Source organism: Plecotus auritus (genome assembly GCF_963455305.1).
Source record: "Plecotus auritus genome assembly, chromosome: 6".
Lineage (NCBI taxonomy): Eukaryota > Metazoa > Chordata > Mammalia > Chiroptera > Vespertilionidae > Plecotus > Plecotus auritus.
Genome location: NC_137773.1, coordinates 151439330 through 151464553, shown reverse-complemented (window position 1 = coordinate 151464553; position 25224 = coordinate 151439330). Strand labels below are relative to the sequence as shown.

Sequence of the window (25224 nt, the reverse complement as noted above, 5' to 3'; positions counted from 1 at the left end):
TTAAGGAAAGTAATAGAAATATCTTTCTAAAACAAGTTTTTTATGAATTTTCACAACATCTAAACATGCATCAGGTGCAGCAGAACAAATATTAGAGTCGTGTGTGTCTATGTGAAATTGAGACCAAAGCAAAGTTCTCTAGAACTTGAGCATAATTGGTTATTGCTAATTTGTATGAGTGACATATATAATATATAGGGTTATTAGATGGGCTTGCAAATGGCTAGGAATTCTGAACTTTGAATTGATTAACCTACATCTTAGCCTGGTTTGGTCTCTTATTAACCCATATAGCAAATTATGAGTTTTCAGAACCTTACTTTCCTCTTTTCATAAAATCAGAATAACAATACCTCCCTTCTTTATCCTACAGGGTTGATTTGATTTACAAGCAAGATAATAAAAGCACTAGATAGGGTGGGGCAAGAGTAGGGTTACAGTTTATATAGAAAATAATATAATTAATAATACAAGAATAAGCTGTTTTGTGTACTCACAACTGTAAACCTGCTTTTGCAGTTATTAAAAATTACAAACTCTGGCTTCAGGTGGTTAAACCCATTTCTAAAATAATGTTTTTAAGCTATTGGATATAATTATGCTAAAAATAAGTTTTTGGCATCAGATTTCATATGTCATGTTTATTCAGCCTAAGCTTGAATCCAAAGCTTCTTTCTTTATTTATATAAACTATAAGAGGAAGTTTATTTAGAAAGTCAGAGATAGAAGAAGGGAGCAGTAGAAGAAATGGGTTCCGGAGAAGAGCTACAGAGGTAAAAGAAAGAGTCCCTTAGACATTAGGACACAGAAAGGTAAAGGTAATTGGTCCTGAGGGAAGAGGGGACAGGAAAGACTCGGGCCTGCTCCCAGAGGGAGAGTGCTCTAAAGCTATTTTAGCTAGAAATGTGGATAACATCTGTTATTAGAAGACAACAATTCAGAGGGAATTTATTTTTAATATCAATAATGTTTAGTTGGCCTGTTGGTTTCATTTACACGGGGTATTATCTAAAATGTTGAGCAAATAATGACACCAAATAGACAAATGTTGGTCAAGAAATTATTTTGGTAGCATACTAATTATTTCTGCCAGAATACTGTTTTCAACATTAATATTTTAATGAAATAATGAATAACCTTTGTGACTGTTTTATTCGTAAATATTAACACCACATATTAGAATGATCTGATACCTTAGCTAAAGTCTGAAAATTAACCATTGTCAAGATTAACTGGCAAGTCTTTGAAATTAACTACATTTCATATATAATCAGGATGTTTATGAAGTCATTTCCATATATAGCTAATGTTCTGGTTGGATTAATAATAACCTTCGGTTTATATACAAAATTACTTTTTATCTATTTATGTGATTTTTCTGTTTTGGGGCTTAGACTTAATAAGCCTGAGTCTCTGAATCAGTCAGCCCAGGATTTGGAGAGCTATTTATGTTTTTGGTATAGCATTTACATTTTCATTACTCTAGACTCCTAGCTTTTTGTCCTGAGGGCAGGGAAAATTGAAGAAAGTACTTCTTAGTTAAGATTTTAAGGAAAGATTTGTTATTGAGTATAAATTTTATTCAAGTTCACCTTACATTACTTGTCATGATAGTGCATAGAATTAAAATTTGTAAAAAACGTTTTCTATTATAGTTAATAGCTTTTATATTTCAAAGAGCATTTACTTTTTAAAATGTACTACTCATTTTACCATTATTCTATGTCATTTAGACTATTTTATATAATTTGCCACTTATTTAATGAAGTTAAGATTTTCATGTTTTAATCAATACTACTTCCACTTTTTGTTTCTGTCACATTGAAGATAAAATTTTAATGTCTGAAATACATACAGGTTTTACTTGGAGTAGAGATTTTTAACCTGCAGTCCATGTATAGACTTCAGGAAATCTTTAAAATCTTTCACTTCAGTTGTAAACCTTACATATGTGTTTTTTTTTCTGGAATGGTGGCCATAGCTTTTTGTGATATTTTAAATGGGTTTATAACTGCCTAAAATTTGAGTCTGAGAAGCAGCTGGGACTTTTTTTCTGTCTAAAAGTGAAGTTTTATATTGATGACATACTTGTAAAATTTGTATATAGCTTAGCAGATATAGACTCCCTCTGTTTTCTTTAAAAATTTTTTATTTTTTCCTTTTTACAATTAAATTCAGGACAGAAACAATATGGTGAGTTTTAAGTTCCTGCTACATGTGTGAAATTCATATCTGCCTGGCATGTGGAGTTGTCTTTGATATTCTTTGTCTAATAAATTAAATTCAAGTCTTACTTCACATGTGTCTGGATGTAGATACTTATTTCTTGTCCATTAGTTATTTTAATTTTTTCTTGCTCTTGACTTTGGTAGCAGTTTCATGACTTGTAATCTTTTTCATTCATTATTTTTTCATGGCTTCTGTATTAACTGCATGTAAATGTTTAAAACAAGTCACTGTTTTTGACTTTTATAAATTTTATTAGTCATCACTATAAATTTTAACTAAGTTTGGTGTTGAAACAATAAGTTTAGGCTACATGAAAATATTTCAGCAACACTATAGAACTATATGCTGACAAAGTATTATGTTGTAATAAATCTAATATTCTATGCTCATATTTTATAGATTTTATTTCAGTAATTTTGTTTCTGCCAAAATTTGATGAAGGAAATATTTTTTGCCACTTACAAAGTGATGATCTTTTGATTGAGCCTACTTGGTAGCCCCAGATTGAGCACTATGAAGTTTCTTTTTTTTCCAGAATGTAAACCAAAAGCCAGTAGTTCTTCGAAAGAGGAGACAAAGAATAAAAATAGAAGCAAATTGGGATCTCTTCTATTATAGGTAAACGTCAGGTTTGTTTTTTTTTTCCAATGTAGATTAAATTTGGCATTTCCATTAGAAAAGAATCATAACAGATTTTGTTGTTGTTGTTTTGTTTTGTCTTTTATTTGTTTGGAACTAGTGCTTTATGCCACAGGTATTTATGCTATTGAGGTCAGGAACTGTAACCACTAAGATTGGTATGACCTTTTAGTGATACTTCAGTAAAATTAAAGCCTTTTATAGAAAGTTGATAGACTGAGGAGCCTAAGTTATTTTAAAATGTTTCATAAGGTTTATAGATGGTTACTTTAAAACACTATTATGGTTTAGAAATAACTGCTTTATAACTTGAAGACTTGTTGAGAATGGAGTCTTAAAAGAGGTGAGTGATGGAAACATAAGGAATCTTAATGGAAAATGAGTTGCCCCAAGGGAACCCCCACCCTGATCCAGGACACCCTTCAGGGCAAACCAGCTGGCCCCCACCCATGCACCAGGCCTCTATCCTATCTAATAAAAAAGTAATATGCAGATTGACCATCACTCCAACACACAAGATGGCTGCCCCCATGTGGTCAAAGATCCTGCCCCCATGTGGACACAAGATGGCCAGCAGGGGAGGGCAGTTGGGAGGGACCAGGCCTGCAAGGGAGGGCAGTTGGGGGAGATCAAGCCTGCAGGGGAGGGCAGTTAGGGGTGACCAAGCAGGCAGAGGAGGGAAGTTGGGGGCAACCAGGCCTGCAGGGAAAGGCAGTTGGGAGGGACCCAGGCCTGCAGGGGAGAGCAGTTGGGGGGACCAGGCCTGCAGGGGAGGGCAGTTAGGGGTGACCAGGCCTGCAGGGGAGGGCAGTTGGGGGGGACAAGGCCTGCAGGGGAGGGCATTTAGGGGCAAACAGGCTGGCAGGGGAGCAGTTAGGCATCAATCAGGCTGGCAGGGGAGTGGTTAGGGGGTGATCAGGCTGGCAGGCAGGCGAGCAGTTGGGAGCCACAGTCCTGGATTGTGAGAGGGATGTCCGACTGCCTGTTTAGGGGGATCAGGCTTAAACAGGCAGTCGGACATCCCTCGAGGGGTCCCAGATTGGAGAGGGTGCAGGCTGGGCTGAGGAACAGACACCCCGTGCACGAATTTCATGCACCAGGCCTCTAGTTGATTATATTTTGTCTAAAAGAGGAAAATACGTGCTTTGAAAACTTCCCAAAGTACTTTTAAAATATATTGTGTGTGTATAGTATACCAGAGGCCCGGTGCATGAAATTCGTGCACTGGGGACTGGGGGGGGGGGGTCCTCCCAGTCCGGCCCCGTTCCCTCTTGCAGTCTGGGAGCCCTTGGGGGATGTCGACTGAGGGGCCTAAGCTGTCAGTTGGACATCCTTAGTGCTGCCGCGGAGGCAGGAGATGCTCCTGCCACTGCTGCTGTGCTTGCCAGCCGTGAGCCCAGCTTTTGGGTGAGCGGTGCTCCCCCTGTGGGAGCGCACTGACCACCAGGGGGGCAGCTCCTGTGTTGAGCGTCTGCCCCCCTGGTGGTCAGTGCGCGTCATAGCGACCGGTCATTCCGCCTTCAGTCGATTTGCAAATTAGCCTTTTATTATATGGGATAGTATGGCCTTAAGAATATGCCTTGTTTTTCTTCCTTAGGAATCCCTCAATTGTGTTGTGCCCCCTAGAACTCCCTTAGAACTCTGATGCCAGGCTTTCTAGGAGGATTACAGACTGAAAGTGAATGGATATGAAGCCTATTCATCCCCAGTTCAGACATGTATCTAAATTTATTACAGTGGTTAAGTTATTCCAAAAATAAAAGGAAGATACTTTGAAAATATCAGTCAGAACTTGGCAATTTATCAATATTCTTTCTTAGGTAGTTTATACGGTTCTAATGTAGAATGTTGCTCATCCTACACACTTCACACCCAATAATCCAGAAATTCTTAACTTCCCCAACTTGAAATTTGGTATCTAATTATTTCCTGGCTGGAATTTATATTGGCAATATATATATAGAAATTGAAATAGTTTATTTGAAATTCACACAGATTAGTTTTATAGTATGAGTTCAGTTCTCCTCCAACATTTTACTATGAAAACTTTCAAACATGTAGAAAGGGTGAAGTAATTTTACAGTGAATAGCTGTGTATCTATCACCAAAATTCTACCATTAACATTTTAGTATACTTACTTTACAGAATTTTTATTTTCTTTATTTACACTTGCTCAAGTTTATTGTACTATTTTCTTGATTATTATAAGATGTAGTAAGGGATCTTTATAGATTTTTGTTTTATGCTTATTGTTTCCTTCTGATTATATATATGTCTAGGTTTGGTCAGGACCATGCCAGATCAAACCTAATTTGGAATTTCAAAACACGAGAAGAATTGAGAGATAGTCTTGAATCTGAAATGAGAGCATTTAATATTGATAGAGAGCTTGGTAGTGCCAGTGTGATTGCCTGGAACCACCATGAATTTGAGGTAAAGTTTAATATTTATAGTATATTAGTGTTTTTAATCATGTGTTTTTGGATTGTTTTAAGTTAATAGTTATATAACATATATCCTTACCTTTCTCTCTTAATTTTATGGAGGAAACTTTGGAAAACTTTAATCTTTGCAGAAGACAAAAAATAAAAAACAACAATTTTCTTCAATAACTCGGCTTTGTACCTGAGAATCGTGTAGCAGTTTTAATAAATTCGATTCTATGCATTCTAGATCTGTTCTTCACTTGGTTTCTTTTTCCCCCTTTTAGATTCTTTCTCCATGGAAACGTAGTCTGTTCTCCTTGTTCTTTGTAGCTTGTTTAATTAATTTTTTGGTAATTTGATTCTGAATGTGACCATATTTTGCTGTTCTATTAAAATATTGATGTGAGAAATGACAAAACAAGAACAAGAAATCTGGTGGTAGATAATTTCATATGCATGTGTGTAATTTAAACGCTTATTACAATTGTAAATTTGAGCGTGCTCATGACCATGTAGTCTTTGATCTTTAACCTAACTGCATTTCAAAAACATGGAATGATTTTATTTTGCTCATTTACTCCTCTTTGGAAGACTTTCTTTACTTTGATTTTGGGAATTTATATTCTCTTGGATTTTCTGCTCCTTCACTGGCCACTCATTTGCTCATTTTTCCAACTAAATGTTGATTGGTTCCAAAGGATCAGTTTGTGGACCTATTTTCATGTATAATCATTGCTTCAGTGATCCCATCCATTCTCGTGGCTTGAAATTTTTTAAAAAAATATGTTTTTATTGATTTTTAGGGGGAGAGGGATAGAAAGATAGAATCATCGATGAGAAAGGAACATCAACGATTGGCTGCCTCCTGTACTCCCCTACTGGGGATTGAGCCAGCAACCTGGTCATGTGTCCAGGCTAGGAATCGAACCGACTTGTTCCTGGGTGGAAGCTCAACCTCAGAGCCAGAACAGCTGGGCTGAAATTTTTTTATTTACTTACTGGTAGCTTTCTTATTTTTATCTCTTGTTTCTACTTTCTTTCCTAGATAGACTTCATACTTTTATCCTGTAATTGGATATTTAACAAGCATCTAGAACTTAGCTCTTGTTCTTTCCCTAAACCTACTTCTTTTACAGTCTTTCTGATCTTATATAATTGGCTTCTCATTATTTTTCTGGTCAAACTCTTGAAATCATTTCTTTTATATCCCAAATCCAACTTGTCAGCAAATCCTATTCAGTGTACCTTCAAAATTTATCCAGGAACCAACCCTCTTTTTTTCTGTGGGATTGTAGCAATCTTTACTTCTACCCTTATCTGCCTACAATTCATTATCAACATAGCAGTGGTGTGATCCTGTTCAAATGTAAGTAGATTATGTCACTTCTGTGCTCAAAGCCCTCTGGTGCTCCTATGGCTTCCCATCTCACTTAGTAAAAATCTGGGTCTTTAAAATGCCTTACAAGACAGGAACTGTGTAACCCCAAACCCGAAGCATTGTTTCTTTGATCTTACCTCCTACTGCTCACCCTTTCAAGCTTTCTCCAGCCACACTGGCTTCCCTAAAAACACCAAATTGATGTTCTTGACTCAGGAGTTTTCTACTTGCTGCTCCTCTACCTAGAACATTTTTCTCACTGGATAGCTGGCGTCATCTGAACACACACACACACACATATTCTCTCTATCCCCTTTCCTTGCTTTATTTCATTCGATAGCACTTATCACCAACTATTCTATATTTACTTTATCTACTACTCCTGTAAGGATGGAAAGTCTTATGTTTGTTTATTGTTGTATCCCTGATGACTAGAACAGTGCATGGCACACACAGTATATGCTTAATAATTAGAAGTTGAATGAATTGAATGCGCAGAATGTGTAGAAAGAAAGTGAAATGGATGTACATTATATATTTGATTAAATATAGCTATGTTTTTAGAAGTCAGTTATTTTAGGCTTTGGAAAAATAATTTTGATAATTGGGTCAGGTAATTCCTTTGTACAATTGCTTGCAAACATATATATCTATTTTTAATTGATTTCAGGGAGAGGAAAGGAGTGGGAGAGAAAGATAGCAACATTAATGATGAGAGAGAATCATGGATCAGCTGCCTCTTGCATGCCCCCTACTAGGGATTGAGCCTACAACCCAGGCATGTGCCTGACCGGGAATCGAACCATGACCTCCTGGTTCATGGGTCGATGTTCAACCACTGATCCACACCAGCTGGGCTACTTTCAAGTCTTTATTTGAGACTAGTGACCGGTGCACGAATTCATGCACATTGAAAGGAAATTAATTAGAAGGTGGCTGGCAGGAAGGGACTGGGCGAGACGGGCTGGACAACCCTGGAGCCAACCTCCTGTGGTCCCTCTCCGGCTTACCGCACCTGGGGTGGTGTGGCTCGAAGTGCATCTGCAGCGTGAGTGGGGTCCCTCTGGCAGGTGGGGTCCCTCAGCCTGACCTGTGGGGATCAGGCTGAGACCGGCTTTCCGACATCCCCTAAGGAGTCCCGTAGTGTGAGAGGGAACTCTGCAAAGTTGCTATCGTACAGGGTGTGGAATGCAAACACAAGTGTACAGTAAACCAGATTTGGGGCCGACAGTGCCTCCTCAGCAACAACGTAACCCATGGCCCAAGGTGAAATCATGCAGCCCGCGAGGAATTGGGCTCCCTCCTCTCTGGTTTCAGGGTGCATCACCCAAGAACCGCTGCTGCCAAGTCACTGCAGCTCAGCAGCTCCTGCTTTGAGCATCTGCCCTCTGGTGGTCAGTGCGAGTCGTAGCTACCCGTCAGACAGACACTTAGGCCAGTTGTCGGCAAACTCATTAGTCAACAGAGCCAAATATCAACAGTACAACGATTGAAATTTCTTTTGAGTGCCAAATTTTTTAAACTTAAACTGCTTGTGACGCCACCTCTTCAAAATAGACTCGCCCAGGCCGTGGTATTTTGTGGAAGAGCCACACTCAAGGGGCCAAAGAGCCGCATGTGGCTCATGAGCCGCAGTTTGCCGACTACTGACTTAGGCTATTATGTATATACTAGAAGCCTGATGCACGAAGATTCGTGCTAGAATGGGCTTTCCTTTCCCTGGCTGCCAGCACCGCCTTTCCACTCCAACCCAGCCCCTTTCTGCTCCAGCCTGGACCCGCCTCTTTCTGCTCTGGCCCCGCCTTCCCATGCTGCCCAAAGGCCCCGAGAGACCAGGGGTGGGGCGGAACTGTCACTGGGTGCCTGTGTATGCAAATTGACCATCCTCTTTGTTGGGTTAATTTGCATATCACTCCTTATTGACTGTGGGCATAGTGTAGGTACGGTCAATTTACATGTTTGTCTATTATAAAAGGCTAATATGCTAACTCTGTATAAGCAGCCTAACTGTGTACAAGGGTCCTGGTGCCGCCTCAGATCCTTATCAGGGGCTCTATCTCGTATGTCACCTCTTATTTGTAGTGTGGGGTGATTTGACATGCAGAGAATGAATACTGTAAAACAATATATCATAAAGTGATATGTAGTTGATGTGTTGGGAGATGAGGGAAGATCTGAAGTAGCTTGTCTGAGTTGGGCAAACTTATGGTCCTGTGGTGCAGGACCATTTACGCCTTGCTTGGTCATAGCAAGGTAAGAAGGGAATGAAGCAGTTTATCCTTTAAAAGTGTTTTGATTCTTCCTTCTCTTAAGACTTCATGGACATCATATAGTCCTGTGAATTTTTATCAGCAAGTTTTACATTCATAAAATTGGTGTGTAATTCTGATTGTTAACATTTAACTGAAATAGTTACATTAGTAATAATGAATTACCAGATAATTCATTATGAAATTGTTAATTTAAAGGCTGCCTTATCAAGAAAAGAAAAAAGCTCTGACAGAATTTAAGAAGTGATTATGTGGAAATAGCCAGAAATATATTGTAAACTAAAGTAATGTAATTTGTTTTTATTAATAAGGTTAAATATGAGTGCCTGGCAGAGGAAATCAAAATAGGAGACTATTATCTGAGATTACTATTGGAAGAAGATGAGAATGAAGAAAGTGGATCAATTAAGAGATCGTAAGCTGGTCTTTATATCTTGCAGTAGTCTCCCCTTATCTGCAGTTTGACTTTCTGTGGTTTTAGTTACCCACAGTCAATCACAGTCCGAAAATATTAAATGAAAAATTCCAGAAATAAACAATTCATGAGTTTTAAATTGTGCGCAATTTGAGTAGCATGGTAAAATCTTGTGCTGTCCCACTCCATCCCATGAATCATCCCTTTGTCCTTTATACCCACACTAGACGTTCGGTGCACGAAATTTGTGCAAGGGTAGGCCTTCCTTGCCCTGGCTGCCGGCTTCACAGCCCCAGCCCTGCCCTCCACCCGCACCTGCCTTGGCCTGGTGCTGCCTGTGTCTGCTGCCACACACCTCCGGTTGGTTCCACGGAGCCCTACCCTCATCGATTGCCCTGCCAGTTGGTGGCCTGGGCCTCCCCCTGCAGGGCGATTATGGGGCATGGTGAGCCTGGCGCCAGTGTGTGTCATAGTGTGGTCCTCCGGACGATCATTCTGCTGTTCAGTTGTTCGGTCGATTTGCATATTACACTTTTATTATTATAGATTGTATTTGCTCTCTGCTCAATAGTCACTTAGTAACCACCTCCATTAACAGATATTTTGAGAGAGACCATGTTCATATAACTTAGTTATACTATACACTATATTGTTTTGTTTTATTAGTAGTAATTGTTAATCTCTTACTGTGCCTGATTTATAAATTAAACTTTATCAGAGGTTTGTATGTATTGGAAAAAAAAAGAATATATAGGGTTTGTTACTATGTAGTTTCAGGCATCCACTGGTGATCTTAAAACATACTGTGTATATGTTTTTACTGTTCCATGGCTAATGGTATTGTAAACTTTTTTTTAATCTAGGTATGAATTTTTCAATGAGCTCTATCATCGTTTCCTGCTCACCCCAAAAGTAAACATGAAGTGTCTATGTTTACAAGCCCTTGCTATTGTTTATGGCAGATGTCATGAAGAAATAGGACCTTTTACAGATACACGATATATCATTGGAATGTTAGAGAGGGTAAGATCTCATTTAAGGAAACTGCTATTTGGTAGTGTCATTGTAGTACATGTTTAGATTTTCAAAATTACATTTAAATTCTATTTGATCGCCTTGCTACCATAACTTTCTGCATGAGGTTTCTTTTTTTCTTTTTGTAATTTACATTATACTTATTTATAGATGAGTAGGAAAATGACTAATGGGTTAGTACTTGTTTATTTTTTTCATTTGCTGCTTTTGAACGACTTAAGCAACCTCTTTGTCAATCTTTAAATATGGATGAGCTGGACAGGTGTGTAAAAGAGTTTGATGTAATTTTGGTTTTCCATTTTGGAAAAATCTTAAATGATGCTAGCATACTAAATTTTAAAGTGTGGAGCTAGTAAATCTTTTCAGCACTATAGTGATAATCAATAAAATGGAAACGAGTTAGCACCTTTTTATTTTAGAAAGTTTGTCATTTAACACTTGAGCATGGTAGGAGGAAAGAACAAATTAATCAGGTCATCCATGGCGCAGCTCAAATTTGAGTGTCACCTACGTCAGTGTGTATACTTCGTTTTTTTCATTTGTGTTTACATTCTTCCTATACTTAACAATTTAAATTTTAGAGAACTGGTTTAGAACCATTTCACCAATTTTGCAAATGTCTATCAATGCTTGTTATAATTGCCTCAGCTATAGATTAGAACCTGATTCTGAGTAAGGTCACAAAACATACCTGGGAAATAATATAACCAGCTGAAAATCCTTATTGTTTGCTGTTACACCAAATTCTAATTCAGTTACTCTAGTTGAATCTGAGTATTTGTGGCATAGCATTTCTATTTTAGGCATATACATTTTCCTTCTTGTTTGTATTTATCATGATGTGATTTATGTGACACATCATTATTCAATTATTTGAAATTTTTACTTAATTCAAGGTATTATTTGAGCTAATTCACTTATTTTAATTTTTACATATATTCTTATGACTTTTAAAATATCCGCCTATCTAGGGAGATTAGAGAAGTTATATAAAATTGCAGAGAATGTAAAACATTGGAGGAATTGTAATAATTGATAGTCTTTGATTTTCTTAATGTTTAAAAGATGACATTATTTCTTACTGGTTGCTGGTTGATGTTGTCCAGTGATGGTAACATCTAACTTGTGTTTCTGTTCACTTCTGATTAAATTCTCATTTATTTCAATAGTGCACAGATAAACTTGAACGCGATAGATTGATCCTCTTCCTTAACAAATTAATCCTTAATAAGGTACAGTATTTCTGCATAAATGTTAAAGTCACATGAGTGTGTAACAAAAAGATAAATTACTACAGTTTAAGTTAATTATCCAGACATGGTAATTTTTTTAGATCAGAAAGTTTTGTGTACTCTCAGCTTCTAGAGGGAAAAGTTTCTGTCAAATATTCTCTGTACATCCTACCCTAACATAGATACTGATTAAATTAATGATAATAAAATTTTTAGTGAAGAATAATGAGGGGTGAAATTGCTAGCAGATTTTTCTTTAGGATTAGATTTGAAGTAAAGTAAATACAGAAAGTGGAAACTTTTTAATTTATCAGTATATATTTTGATTTATCAATATACATTTTCAAGTAATTTGAAGACATGAAGAGTTACTTTAGCTCTTCATAGTTTATTTTTAAGACATTTAAATAGGTTTGTGCTGGTTTCTAACAGGAATTTTTAGTTGTAATATAACATTCACAACTGCATGATGTTGAAGTAAAATTTGAGGTTTTTTTAAATTAAATTTTTATGCTAATATTAACTTGCTTAGTTTTAGTCTTTTAGTAAATAATGCAAATGCTTTAAAATGAAGTGTAATTAGTAAGTCCTAAGAAATTTTTAAAAAATATATTTTATTGATTTTTTTACAGAGAGGAAGGGAGAGGGATAGAGAGTTAGAAACATCGATGAGAGAGAAACATCGATCAGCTGCCTCTTGCACACCCCCTACTGGGGATGTGCCCACAACCAAGGTATATGCCTTTGACCGGAATCAAACCTGGGACCCTTCAGTCTGCAGGCCGACGCTCTATCCACCGAGCCAAACCGGCTAGGGCTAAGAAATTTTAATTTTAATTATAATCTCTTCTTAACTTCTAAGAAATTACCAGTTTCATCTTACATTTACAGAAATATACTGGAACAGTAAAAGGTTTTTTAATATGCCAGATTTTATTTCTGATTATAGAATAATTTGTTTATTAACAAAAAGGCCTGGTAAAATGCAGGATAATTGTAGGACCAGAGTTTATGTGGGTGTTATTCCTGCCAGCCTTTCATTTGTTTGCTTATTTTTATTTTGTTTTGTTTGCTCAGAATATAGTTTAAGTAAAATATTTTATGTGATATATTTGTAATATAGCTTTAGCCTTTTTATTTTTGTCATAATTCATGTTCCTTTGAACACAAAATTCTGGAAATATCAATTAATATCACTTGTATGTTAAGTTTTCCAGATTCCAAATATTCTCTTCCTTGGGTGCCTTTTAGGTAGTAGTACATATTGAAGAGAAAGGTTTTAGACTATGTAAAAATGTTTTTGTCTCCTAGAAAAATGTTAAGGATCTCATGGATTCAAATGGAATTAGAATCCTTGTGGACTTACTTACCCTGGCACATCTCCATGTAAGCCGAGCAACGGTACCACTGCAAGTATGTATGCTTATCTGTATTTTACAAGTTTTACATCCGTGGAATATACTTTTAGGATCAAAAGAATCTTAAAAATCTGAAAATATGTCAATATATATGGCTACAAGTATATTGCTCCAATTAGTACTAATACATGGGAGATTAAGTCACACAAAAACGGGAAAACAACTGTAAGTACAATCCAAAATGGACAGTGATGATTCATTTTTATTTTTTCAATGTCTATTTGTCTTTTAAAGTACCTACAATGCTAATGTGTCTCATTTTGAGGCAATGCAACCTTTAGGATTTAAACTGTGTTCACCATTTATGTAACTAGAACTTTTAGCATTGACAGCCATGGAGAATATACGTTGAATCTGGGGACCTTCTTGAAACCAGCCAATAAGAGGACAGAGCTGCCCGTCTCTGCTGAAAGGCCTCTTCTGATACCTAACTTACAGAAGGGATCTGTGCTTAGCTCATTGGACATTACTTCCTCCTTTTCTCCCTCCCTCTCTTCTTCCCTTCTTTCTTTCCTTTCTGTGTTATGTTTTGTTTTAGTTTATGCTTTGTCTTAGTGCAGCGGAATGTATCATTTTAAATTTTGGCTAGAGTGTAGACAGAAGTGCTATTTGAATAGATGATGGCATTTAATCAGGTATGAATAATAGTAATCGTGATGCTTGTATAGCATGACAGAGTACCAGGTACTATTCTGGTACACATAATATGTTAACTCTTTAAATCCCCAACAACTCTCCCATTTTACAGATGAGGAAACGAAGGAACAGGGAGGTTAGGTATATTGCCCAAGGTCAGTGAATAAGGGACAGAGCCTAAGTTAGAACCCAGAAGTCTATGCTCTTGACCACTTTGTTATCCTTCTCAATATGAGCAACTGAAAGCTAATAGTTATGAGAGTATTTAAAAACCATGTTTTAATAAAATACACTAATTACGTAAAATTCTATTTTAGATTTTTATAAACATAGATAAATAAAAGTATATAACAATGACCTGTAGTGGTGGTAATAGATTGAAACTAAGTGTTTAAAACAACTAAAACTTTCCTGTCATCATTTTAATTCTTGGATCAGATGCTTATTGAAACTTTTAGTTGGAATGAGTTTTTCCTTCAAAAGAAGAACTTTAGTATTTTGAGCATCAAGGTTTAAGGTTAATGGTATATGCTTATTTTTATAGCTATTTGCAGTGTTCTTTGCTACTAAAATTTTAGTGCCCAGGGAATTTATAAAGAACCATCAGGAATGTAGATATCTTTGAATTTAGCTTAGATTTTCAAGTGAATGTAGAACCCATTTACTTCTAATGCTTCTTAGAAAGCAAGTCACTTTTTTACTATTAGTCTAGGCCAGTGGTCGGCAAACTCATTAGTCAACAGAGCCAAATATCAACAGTACAACGATTGAAATTTCTTTTGAGAGCCAAATTTTTTAAACTTAAACTTCTTCTAACGCCACTTCTTCAAAATAGACTCGCCCAGGCCGTGGTATTTTGTTGAAAAGCCACACTCAAGGCGCCAAAGAGCGGCATGTGGCTCGCGAGCCGCAGTTTGCCGACCACTGGGCTAGGCATTTAACCCTTACCTCTCAAAATAAGGTCTCTTAAAAATGTAGGTGAATTTTTAACGGAATAAAACCCAAGAAATTAGTACTACGTAACTTTTTATGACAACTGCCCCCTTAAATTTTGGTCTTAAAAAAATAACTAAATTATTTTAAAACTTAGAGCAATGTAATTGAAGCTGCTCCAGATATGAAAAGAGAGAGTGAAAAGGAATGGTACTACGGCAGCGCAGACAAAGAAAGGAGTGGCCCATATGGATTTCATGAGGTATGTATCTCAGAGAAATTTTTCATGAAAGTCTTAGCCCTTCTTATTTCCCTGTGCTTAGCACACATAGAGATATTGGAATATTTTAACACTATAATTTGAATTAGTGTCATCAGCTCCAAGGGTTCTGCCTTTCCATTTCCACGTGAAGGATTAGATGGTTTGCATTTCTAGAGAAACACACACACACACACAATGATGTCTTCAAATCTTAGTGTTTAAAAGCAGTTGTTAATGGAAGAAGCACTCAGACTTTTAATGAATTTTATATAACAGTAGTTATCTTGATAATTATTACAAACTACAAATCTTTTTTATTGTATGAATAGGAAGTTTTAATATGCAGTCTGAAATTTATTAAAAACTGCCTGTACAGTCCAAAGGCAATTTCTTCCTTAACATCTGCTGATGTTTGATCCTGCCCTCCCATCCTTAGCCTCACAGACTCAGAATTTAGCCAAAAAGTTTTATAGAACACCAAGCTTTTTGTTTGCATAATTTGGTCATTTTACATTCTGCATACTGTTTTAGTTTTTCCAGTGTTTCTTTATACTCACTGGTTGACCAGCTAAATGATGATTTTCTTATTAGTAGCCAAATTTGGGTTCCTAAAGGCCTGTCAACAAAAGTTTGTTGTTATTCTTTAATAGTGAACTTGTATATTTCATAGTTTAGTATGTGTTTACCATAAAAATAGAAAGCATTAGCAAACCCTTTCGTTTTGCTCTATTTGTAATAATGATGCCTTGCTTTCATTTAGATGCAAGAACTGTGGACCAAAGGAATGTTAAATGCAAAGACCAGATGCTGGGCTCAAGGCATGGATGGATGGCGACCACTACAGGCAATCCCTCAGCTTAAGTGGTGTCTGTTAGCCAGTGGACAGGCTGTGCTAAATGAAACTGACCTTGCTACCCTTATATTGAACATGTTGATCACAATGTGTGGATATTTTCCAAGCAGGTAAAATGTAATTGAACATTTCCATGGTTACCAGGGACTCTTAATCATCTTCTCCCCATTTGTAAGGATGCTTTCTCTGTAATGGCATGGGCGTACTTTGGTGATTTAAAGCAACGGTATTCCATTTGTGGCGTTGGGGGAATCCTGCTTTGAATTTTGGAGCTTTTTGGGAAAAAGATATAAGGAAATAATTTGTAAATTATATTGGTAAAGTAGCTAAAAACATCTTTCTCTGAAAGACTACAAATAATGATACTACATTGAGGCTTACTAGCTGCATTCTAGCAATGGTAACAGTTGCCATTCATATGAATCAGGTATAAACTATTGAAATAAGCACACTGCAGTCTGTAGACAGTGGCAGATGCCAGCTCCTCACCTGTCAGGTTAGCCACTCCTGGTATAGGAACATGAGTCTAGGCTCACATCTTGCCCCACCTGACGAGTGAAGGTGAGACTTTGTTATCCAGTGATAATCATAATTATGACCCTTCAATGAGACATTTTAATCTTTATAAAATATTTGCATGTATATCAATTTATTTTATTATGCTACAGATATTTATGATGGAAATTACTGAGGAACTGTCAATTTTATAACACTTGAGGCTTTAATGTTTTAGTTCTCTTTAAAATTCAGATCAGACTTAAAGTGACGTAGTCATTAGAATAATGTAGCATTGAATTAAGGCTGTACTTGGAAAACATTAAGAGTAGAAAATTGTTTAAATTTATGTGACTTAGTTTGATATGCCCTTTTGGGGGGGAATCTCCACTGACAGTGTTGGACAACACCAAGTTTAATCAATTAAATAATAAATAAGAGTCTCTGGCTCTTCTAGGGTACTGTTTTTCAAGGAAATCTTATGGAAGGAAATGAAGTCATATTAAGCAGCCAAATAGATTTAAACCAAAATACCTAATCATGTTCCCAGCTGTATGAGAGCTTAGTCTTCATTAACAAAAAAAGTAAGGTAATATGCTTCATGCCTAGTAGAATGTCATATGCTCTGATCATATAAATTTTAATGAAAATATTAAAAGTTGACCTTAGAAAATATTTTCTAGAGATCAAGATAATGCCATCATTCGGCCTTTACCCAGAGTGAAAAGACTGCTCTCAGACAATGCTTGCCTTCCCCATATTATTCAGGTGAGTTACTCTTATGTTACCAAATTAGGAATACTATTTTAAGAATCATTTTCCTTATTTAATTTTACTAGGAGCCCCAGTCATTGTTTCTTTGTAGTCTATTTAATTTTCAAAAAGCCTGAACCCTGAATTACATTTACTTCTGCTAATTGAGTTGATGTTCTGAATAGACTGTGGAAGATTGTGTATCCAAGAATGTAAATATGGGAAGACTCCAGAATTATTCTCAAAAGGTTTTAGTTATTATCCATTCTTAAAATCACACCATTGTAATAACTTAAAGGTGATGTACTCTGATTTGCTGTGGGCTTTTCTGTTGTGGACATTTCTGTTCAGATGCTTAAGTGAAAGTGCACTGCATTTACTGTTCCTTATATTCCACTACCTCCCCACCCCCAGCCAAGAGGACTGTGCTGCTGTATGTTTGAGCTGGTGGGAGAGGCTTTTGTTTTCTATTCTGGACCCTCTTTGCATGTAGGTGAAGGAACATACTTGAAAATCTAACTCTCCCACTTGTTTTTCCAATACCTGTGAAACTGAAAGGCAAGAAGTAATGCAAATGCTGTTGAATTTCAGGCCCAGAAAGGATGACTAAACAAATTTAAACAGATTTGGTCAGCGTAATATGAAACTTTGTAGGGGAAAGATCTATTTTAATTAACCAAACATCTTTAGTAATATCTAAATAATTAAAGTTATTTAAAAGAATTTTAATTCTAAAAGTAGTTCCTTTTAACAATATATGCCTCCTATATTTTTTTTAAATACTTAGTTAAAAAAATATTTTTGAGAAGCTGTTTTGTTTTTCTTTAATTTTCTATGTTCTGGAAGACCTGAATCTTGCTAAGCACAGTTAGGCAGTAGTAGTTTTCAGGAACATTATCTATATTGGTTGGTACAGATTTTTGTACTTCATTTGATTTTAAGAGCAATCACCAGTTTTACCATTGGATATAGCTTCAGAATTTTTAGACTGGTCTTAGATACCTCTAAGATACCAGTAAATGTCCAAGTCTTCTGGTATAGTCACAATTTCAAATATTTAGGATTTTGCCTGCTAATTCCCACATTTTGTTAAAAGTGTTGTCAAATCCTGTGTTACTGTATCTCGATTTTTCCATGAAAAAAATATGCCATAGTACTAAACACCTTTTTGAACACAGAGAAATTTAAATTATTAAATACATATAGCTATTTAGTCTCATATCTGAATATAAAACTTTGACCTCCTAATCTGAGCTAGTACTTTTGTTTTAAATTTATTTTTTTTACTAGTAACATTTGACATCAAATTGGGGATTCTTTGGAAGTAATTGTTTATAGAAAATTGACATGCCACTTTTATTAAGCTAAAACTTACTAAATTTTTTTATCAAGTATTTATTCTAGCAATGTTTTATGACTTTTTTTTTCCCCCCCGAGATTCATTACTGTGATCTCAGATGCCAGTATTGCCAGCTCAGATTTCTAGAGACCACATCTTTTGGTACTTTCTAGTAGTAGAAATAACTACTGATATTTGGTTACTCTCTTGTCCTCTACCTGCATGTGTAGATCTGTTGTTTACTGCTGTTTTACTGATGGTGTTCTCTGCTCCTTGAGTTCTTAAGTCTTCTTTGGGGGATACTTCACATCCACTCAACTGAAAATAACCCAAAGGATTGCTGCTTTTTTTTTTTTTTCTTTGTCACAAGATTCCTGCACAAGAAACAATTTTACCTATAATGGTGACAAAACAGCTTCAGGCATGTTTGGACTTTTTCTGAATAAATTTTGATCAATTCTAATATTTTATATCTCTGCATTAATTATTGTAAAGTATATCATCTTCAAATCTTTTTAGAATCTCATATCTGAATCTAAAACTTTGACCTCCTAATCTGAGCTAGTACTCACTCTTGTTTTAAGTTTATTTTTTTTTTGCTAGTAATATTTGATAGACAAGCTTACTGAATCCCATGGATTTTTATTTTGTAACTTACTGCATATAAGAAACGATAACCTCAGTATAAGAAATACATAAACCTAAAATGAATGATGATATTGCAGATTTTTTACAACCCAATAACAAAAACATTTTATTTCTTTTTTAGCTACTGCTGACCTTTGACCCTATCCTTGTTGAGAAGGTTGCTATTTTGTTATACCATATCATGCAAGATAACCCACAGTTACCTCGTCTTTATCTTAGTGGAGTATTTTTCTTTATCATGATGTATACAGGTTCCAATGTGCTTCCTGTAGCTCGGTAAGAACTCCAATGATAATCTATTTAAAATTATTGTTTGAATTGTACATGGATTGATTTGTGTGTGTGTTGTGTACGTCATTGCTTTCATTAAATTTTTCATTATAAAAGTAGTTTATATGTCTGAAAATTTAGAAATTAGAAGAATAGGGGAAAGTTACTCAGTATTACACCACTTACCACTTTTATCACATCTAACATAAGAATTTTATCACCTAGTATTTTAATATACATATTTAGTGTAACCATATTCCTATTGTGCATGCAATTTTATATTTTGTTTTTTTCTTAAATTTGGATACTTTGTACTATTGGTGAGTACCTCAGTTGATTAGAGTATTGTCCTGATGTGCCAAGGTTCAAGGTTGCTGGTTCGATCTCCAGTCAGAGCACATTCAGGAAGCCACCAGTGGATGCATGAATGGGTGGAAAAATGGGTCGATGTTTCCCTCTCCTTCTCCCTCTCAATAAATACAGTAAAAATAAATAATTTCAAAAATTGGATAATTTTTCACATTATATCTAACCTTAATATGATTGTAGTTTAAAAACCTTTCTGTTCACTTAAGTTCTTTGTTAATGAGACAATAAACATTTTGGCGATCTGGATTTACAAGTTACCTTTTATGGCTTTTACTTATATAGAAAGACCTCATCTTTAAAAAACTAAGGTTACTAAATCTAAATCAGTTCCTGGGTCTGATAAATAATCTTTTCCCCTAGATTTTTGAAGTACACGCATGCCAAACAGGCTTTCAAGTCAGAGGAGGTAAGACAGATGAATCCTCTACATGCATGTTTCACACTGGGTAAGATGTGTTGGCAACAAAGCTTCCTGAGCTATGTATGTTTACTAGATTAGGAGCACTTGAGGGCAGGTGTTGTTTTAGTACGTTTTTACAGTCCCTTATGGTACATCGCACACATTCTAAGCTAATATTTTTTAATGAAAATAAATGTTGCCCATTAGATTTAATATTGGAAATTGAAGATGTGGATTATAATGTGACACCACTGTGAATGTAATTTGTTCCCTTTGTGTAAAATTTGGATTAATTTTCAGAAATAGTTCATTATATACCAGAGTCCCATATAATCAATTAACATTCAGTATGACTTAAACTTTCATTTTGTTCAGATTCCACGATGGTGATTTCTTTTTTAAAGCTACTTAATTTTTTAGGCACTTTTCTTGCCATTTTATTGAGGAGGGAAAGTAGGAATCCAGAAAAAGATGGCTTATTCAACCTGAAACTTTATTTTTTTATTATTTTTTTTTTTTAATATATTTTATTGATTTTTTACAGAGTGGAAGGGAGAGGAGGGATAGAGAGTTAGAAACATCGATGAGAGAGAAACATCGATCAGCTGCCTCTTGCACGCCCCCTACTGGGGATGTGCCCGCAACCAAGGTACATGCCCTTGACCGGAATCGAACCTGGGACCCTTGAGTCTGCAGGCCAACGCTCTATCCACTGAGCCAAACCGGTTTTGGCACAACCTGAAACTTTAAATATACATTTGCAGAGATATTTATTGTCAAGCCAAAACTGAAGTGTGTTTCAAATTTCGTTAGGCTTTTTTCATGGAGCATTGGTTTTTAGATTTTCTTAAGAGCAGAAGAATAAACCAAAACCAGATCATTTGTTTAGGAGACTAACCAAAGAATGTTAGACCACTTTGACTCTAGACCAGGGGTGGGCAAACTTTTTGAATCGAGGGCCACAATGGGTTCTTAAACTGGACCGGAGGGCCGGAACAAAAGCATGGATGGAGTGTTTGTGTGAACTAATATAAATTCAAAGTAAAGGAGCGGAGGGGAGAGCAAGAGAACCGGATAGAACAGCCGGATCCGGCCCGCGGGCCGTAGTTTGCCCAAGGCTGCTCTAGACCAAACTGCATGTTTTATAGAGTAGCCAGTGAAGCCCTACGAAATAGTCTGTCTCTCTGATAATATTAAAGTGATGCCCATGCCAGTGTCATTTTCACAGCTTTATACAAATGGAAAATGAAAATATAAAAAGGTTTTCAAAAATTGCCTCTAATGACATTACCTTAATGTAGCCTTAGGCATTTTGGGCATATATTTTTTTTTCTTTTTGTGGTGCAGTTATCCATATGTAATCTTACTTTCAAATTTTATATGAGAAACTATATATGTCATTTCATCTAACAATATTTAGAAAAATTACAACAAAATAGTGTTGTTGTTTTTTATAGCAGAACTCTGGATACAGGAATTACTAAATAATAGTATTGTAAAGAACAGAACAAGCAATTATTCAGCCAAAAGTTTAACAGATAGTAAATTTATGGTTTTTATTAGCAAAAGGCCTAAAAATATTCATAATCTAATTTTTCTTTGCACTAAGTGATACAACCATGTCTGGGTTTTTTCCCTGGGCCGTTGCCAAATCCTAAAGAAATGAAATGTCCTCAGTTTGCCTAGAAGGAAATAAGAGAAGTTCTTACTGTCTTTAGGATTTTATTTCCATCAGGCAGAAAAATGAGTTTAAAAATTTAGTATGATTAAGTGTGATCATTACCGTGACTCCATTTGGCCAGCCAGAGAATATGGAGTTTTTAATATAGTTAATTATACTTACTTTGAATAGGAATTCTTCATCTAAGTCCTAGCCACCCTTCATGCCAACAGACTCATTTAGACAGGGGTGGGAACGTTTTTTTCTGCCAAGGGCCATTTGGATATTTGTAACATCACTTGTAGGCTATATAGAATTATCAACTTAAAAATTAGCCTGCTACATTTATATTCGGTCGAACATTTAATTAACTCACCCCTAATGCCTTGGCAGGGCCAGACCAAATGATTTTGTGGGCCTTATATGGCTCGAGGGCCCGATATTCCCTATCCCTGCTTTAAGATCTTGATTTTGTGGATTTACTAATTTTAAAAAAATATATTTTATTGGCTTTTTACAGAGAGGAAGGGAGAGGGATAGAGAGTTAGAAACATCGATGAGAGAAACATCAATCAGCTGCCTCCTGCACACCCCCTACTGGGGATGTGCCCGCAACCAAGGTACATGCCCTTGACCAGAATCGAACCTGGGACCCTTCAGTCTGCAGGCCGACGCTCCGGTTAGGGCTGGATTTACTAATTTTACTTGTTTTTGAAAACAAGCAGGTACAGGTGGGAACTGCAGTCCACGATGTAACAGAATAACTGATGTTAATCCCTTTTACATCTTTCTGTGTTGTCCATCACTATTTTTCATGGTCAAAGGCCAGTTGGCAGCCCTAGCACCTGAGGAGGTTAAGACTGCTGCAGGGGCTGGAGGTGTTAGTTCACCTTGGAGCTCTTGTCAAGCCACTTTAAACCAGAAAGAAACATTTCACTTCACATTTTGCCATGTTTCTATTTAAATTTGCAAAGCACAAAAGCAATTTTTTCTAGTTTTCTTTTCTTAAATGTTCGCCAAAAAAATTGAAAGATAGCTTTACTCTTTCTGACTACATTTTGTTTTGTTTTAAGTCAAAAGGACAAGATATTTTTCAAAGAAGTATACTTGGGCACATCCTACCAGAAGCAATGGTTTGTTACTTAGAAAATTATGAGTCTGAAAAGTTTTCTGAGATTTTTCTTGGTGAATTTGACACACCAGAAGCAATCTGGAGCAGTGAAATGAGGTAAGTACTCAGTTGATTGTATTTTATACTCTGAATCTTTGCCCCTTGCCGTCTGATTTGACTCTTAAGAAAAGACCTGCTTTTACTAGTGGCATAATCTGAAGCTACAGCAGTCATTGGTGTCAAATCAAGTGACAAGGCCATAAGTTTTTTTCAGTTTTTGACATGATTTGACAAAATTACTGTGACCTTAATAGAGCTTTGTATAAAGGTGTAGACCCTGTTATCATTGGTGCTTCTTAAGTCAGTTTGTAGAACTGGTACAATTTTAGGCAGTGAACTAATATATATTTATGGAATATGTGGAGATAAAATCAAAACACAGTTCTTGGGTATTTGGAAGTAGAACTGTACTCCACTAATTAAAAATTATGCCCATATAAAATGAATCATATTAGAGAGACTCTAAATTAATTTTAGAATGAGGGTTCCATAGCCAGAACATTTTGACCTTAATCTGGAGATTAGGGTTCCTAACGAATCTCCTTGTTGGGAGGGGAATACCATAGGAAAAGCTGATGGAAACGTAGAAAAAGGAGAAGCCCAGAAGCAGATGTCAGTGTACAGGAACGACTTGGCACTTGAGTGTTCCAGTGTCAGGGCCACCTCTGTGGAGAACCCCTCAGTCCTCTCAGCTGGACGCCAGTTGGCCTTCTGAGTCAGTCCTTCACTCTCCTTTGGCTGACTTCACACTCACAATGCCACCTGCTCGTTATCATTTGTATCCTCCTATAGGTTGACCTATAGGCTTGGCATGTGCTAGCCACCAATTTGAATATATTCTGTATGATCATCATATTTTTCTTTAGGAAAAAATACATAGGAATATAAAGAAGTTTACAACACAGTTTTTTATGTAATATTTTTCTTCTGAAATTTATTGTTATGCCTTCCCCACCCATCTAAAAGATGTAACTCTCAGAGTACTAATCAAATCAAATTCCTGCTTAGCTGAGGGCCAGATCCCAGATTGGTTAAATTGACTAAAGTAAATACCAAGCAGTGAGCTTCTTTAGGATGATAGCTAATTGAGTTCCCTGGCTATGCCCATGTGCTGCATGCAGATTTCTTACCATTTGACCATCTCATGACTGATTTTTCAGTAGCAATGACTTGTAATAGGAAGGACTGGTAATATCAGCCTTTCTTTCTATGGTCTTCTTTGTAGTTAGGTATTATGAATAAGTTTATATCCATTGAAAGTTTTTACATAAGTTTAAAATGCCCTGAGTAACATTCTCAGGGTATTCTAAACAAATGAGTTACTCTAAAGAAGATCCATGTAATTATTTTGCATGGTTATCTATCTTAACCTTTTCTTTAAAATCAAATAATCCTTTTGTAATGCTTGGATGTTTTTATGATTGTAGGCGTCTCATGATAGAGAAGATCGCTGCCCATCTTGCTGATTTCACACCTCGTCTTCAGAGTAACACTAGAGCACTTTATCAATATTGTCCCATCCCAGTTATCAACTATCCACAACTAGAAAATGAACTATTTTGTAATATTTATTACCTCAAACAACTTTGTGATACACTCCGATTTCCAGATTGGCCAATTAAAGACCCAGTAAGTTAGCAGATTAATTTGTGCCGTCTTAAAGTATTAAAAATAGCCTCTAATCATTTCTGGTTATTTCTTCTGTCAGTGCTAGAAGGTTAATGGCTTCCTGAAGTATTTGCTTATTCTAAGCACCATGTGAAGGGTAGTTCAGTATATTTGGGTACACACCAAACTGAAAGATTTTTTTTGAGGGAGTATTAGGATCTTTATAATCTTGACCTTCTGTGACAGAAATGAAACAAACTTAATTTCATGTATATTCCACGATTGTTACTTTACTAGCTTGGTGGAAGCTTGTCTCTAGAGCAGATTGATTAAACAGATGTCGGAGTAAGCTGGTGTTGGACTGAGTCTCAGTTTGGCCTTAGGCAGTAGTAGTACTAATACTTATAATAGCAACTATCTCATGTGGTAGTTAGGAGAGTATGTGAGAATTTACATAAGAAACAGCACAATTCCTGGCACACATCTGAGGCAGTATGTGTGACATACTTATTTGTATAGTAGTATCTGCTGCCTACCTGTCCACAGTGCCCTGGGACCCCTCCAGTGTGAGCCCTTGGATATCTGCCTAAAGCCTGGAATAAAGTAGGCCTGGCTACCTTGTTGGATTATTATTGTGGCAGAGGGTATACCATTATCTTTACCATCAAAAGGTTTCAGAACAGTTGCCATTTGTACCACCAGGCACTGCCTCTTTATAGTGCTCTGATCACATGAAAGCATGTAGACTCTGCTACATGTCCTGGATTCAACTTGAGATAGTTGA

The 25224-nt window shown here is 36.3% G+C and overlaps 1 protein-coding gene across 4 annotated transcripts in view; it reads left to right on the top strand.

Annotated features, from left to right (window-relative positions):
• Positions 1–25224, top strand: part of DNAJC13 (DnaJ heat shock protein family (Hsp40) member C13) — a 112639-nt gene that overhangs the window by 49469 nt on the left and 37946 nt on the right. For 3 of the 4 annotated variants that reach the window (XR_013960780.1, XM_080671759.1, XM_080671761.1), the window contains 14 exons: positions 2179–2193; positions 2765–2847; positions 5149–5302; positions 9255–9358; positions 10222–10381; positions 11563–11625; positions 12937–13038; positions 14770–14874; positions 15635–15837; positions 16906–16990; positions 19084–19238; positions 19962–20007; positions 22735–22889; positions 24260–24461. Coding sequence is in view for 3 of the 4 variants with exons in the window: in XM_080671759.1 (XP_080527885.1) it covers positions 2179–2193; positions 2765–2847; positions 5149–5302; positions 9255–9358; positions 10222–10381; positions 11563–11625; positions 12937–13038; positions 14770–14874; positions 15635–15837; positions 16906–16990; positions 19084–19238; positions 19962–20007; positions 22735–22889; positions 24260–24461 (1632 nt within the window). In the remaining variant the exon portion in view is untranslated. The remainder of the gene's footprint in view (positions 1–2178; positions 2194–2764; positions 2848–5148; positions 5303–9254; positions 9359–10221; positions 10382–11562; positions 11626–12936; positions 13039–14769; positions 14875–15634; positions 15838–16905; positions 16991–19083; positions 19239–19961; positions 20008–22734; positions 22890–24259; positions 24462–25224) is intronic. The other variant, XM_080671760.1, reaches the window with a different exon arrangement.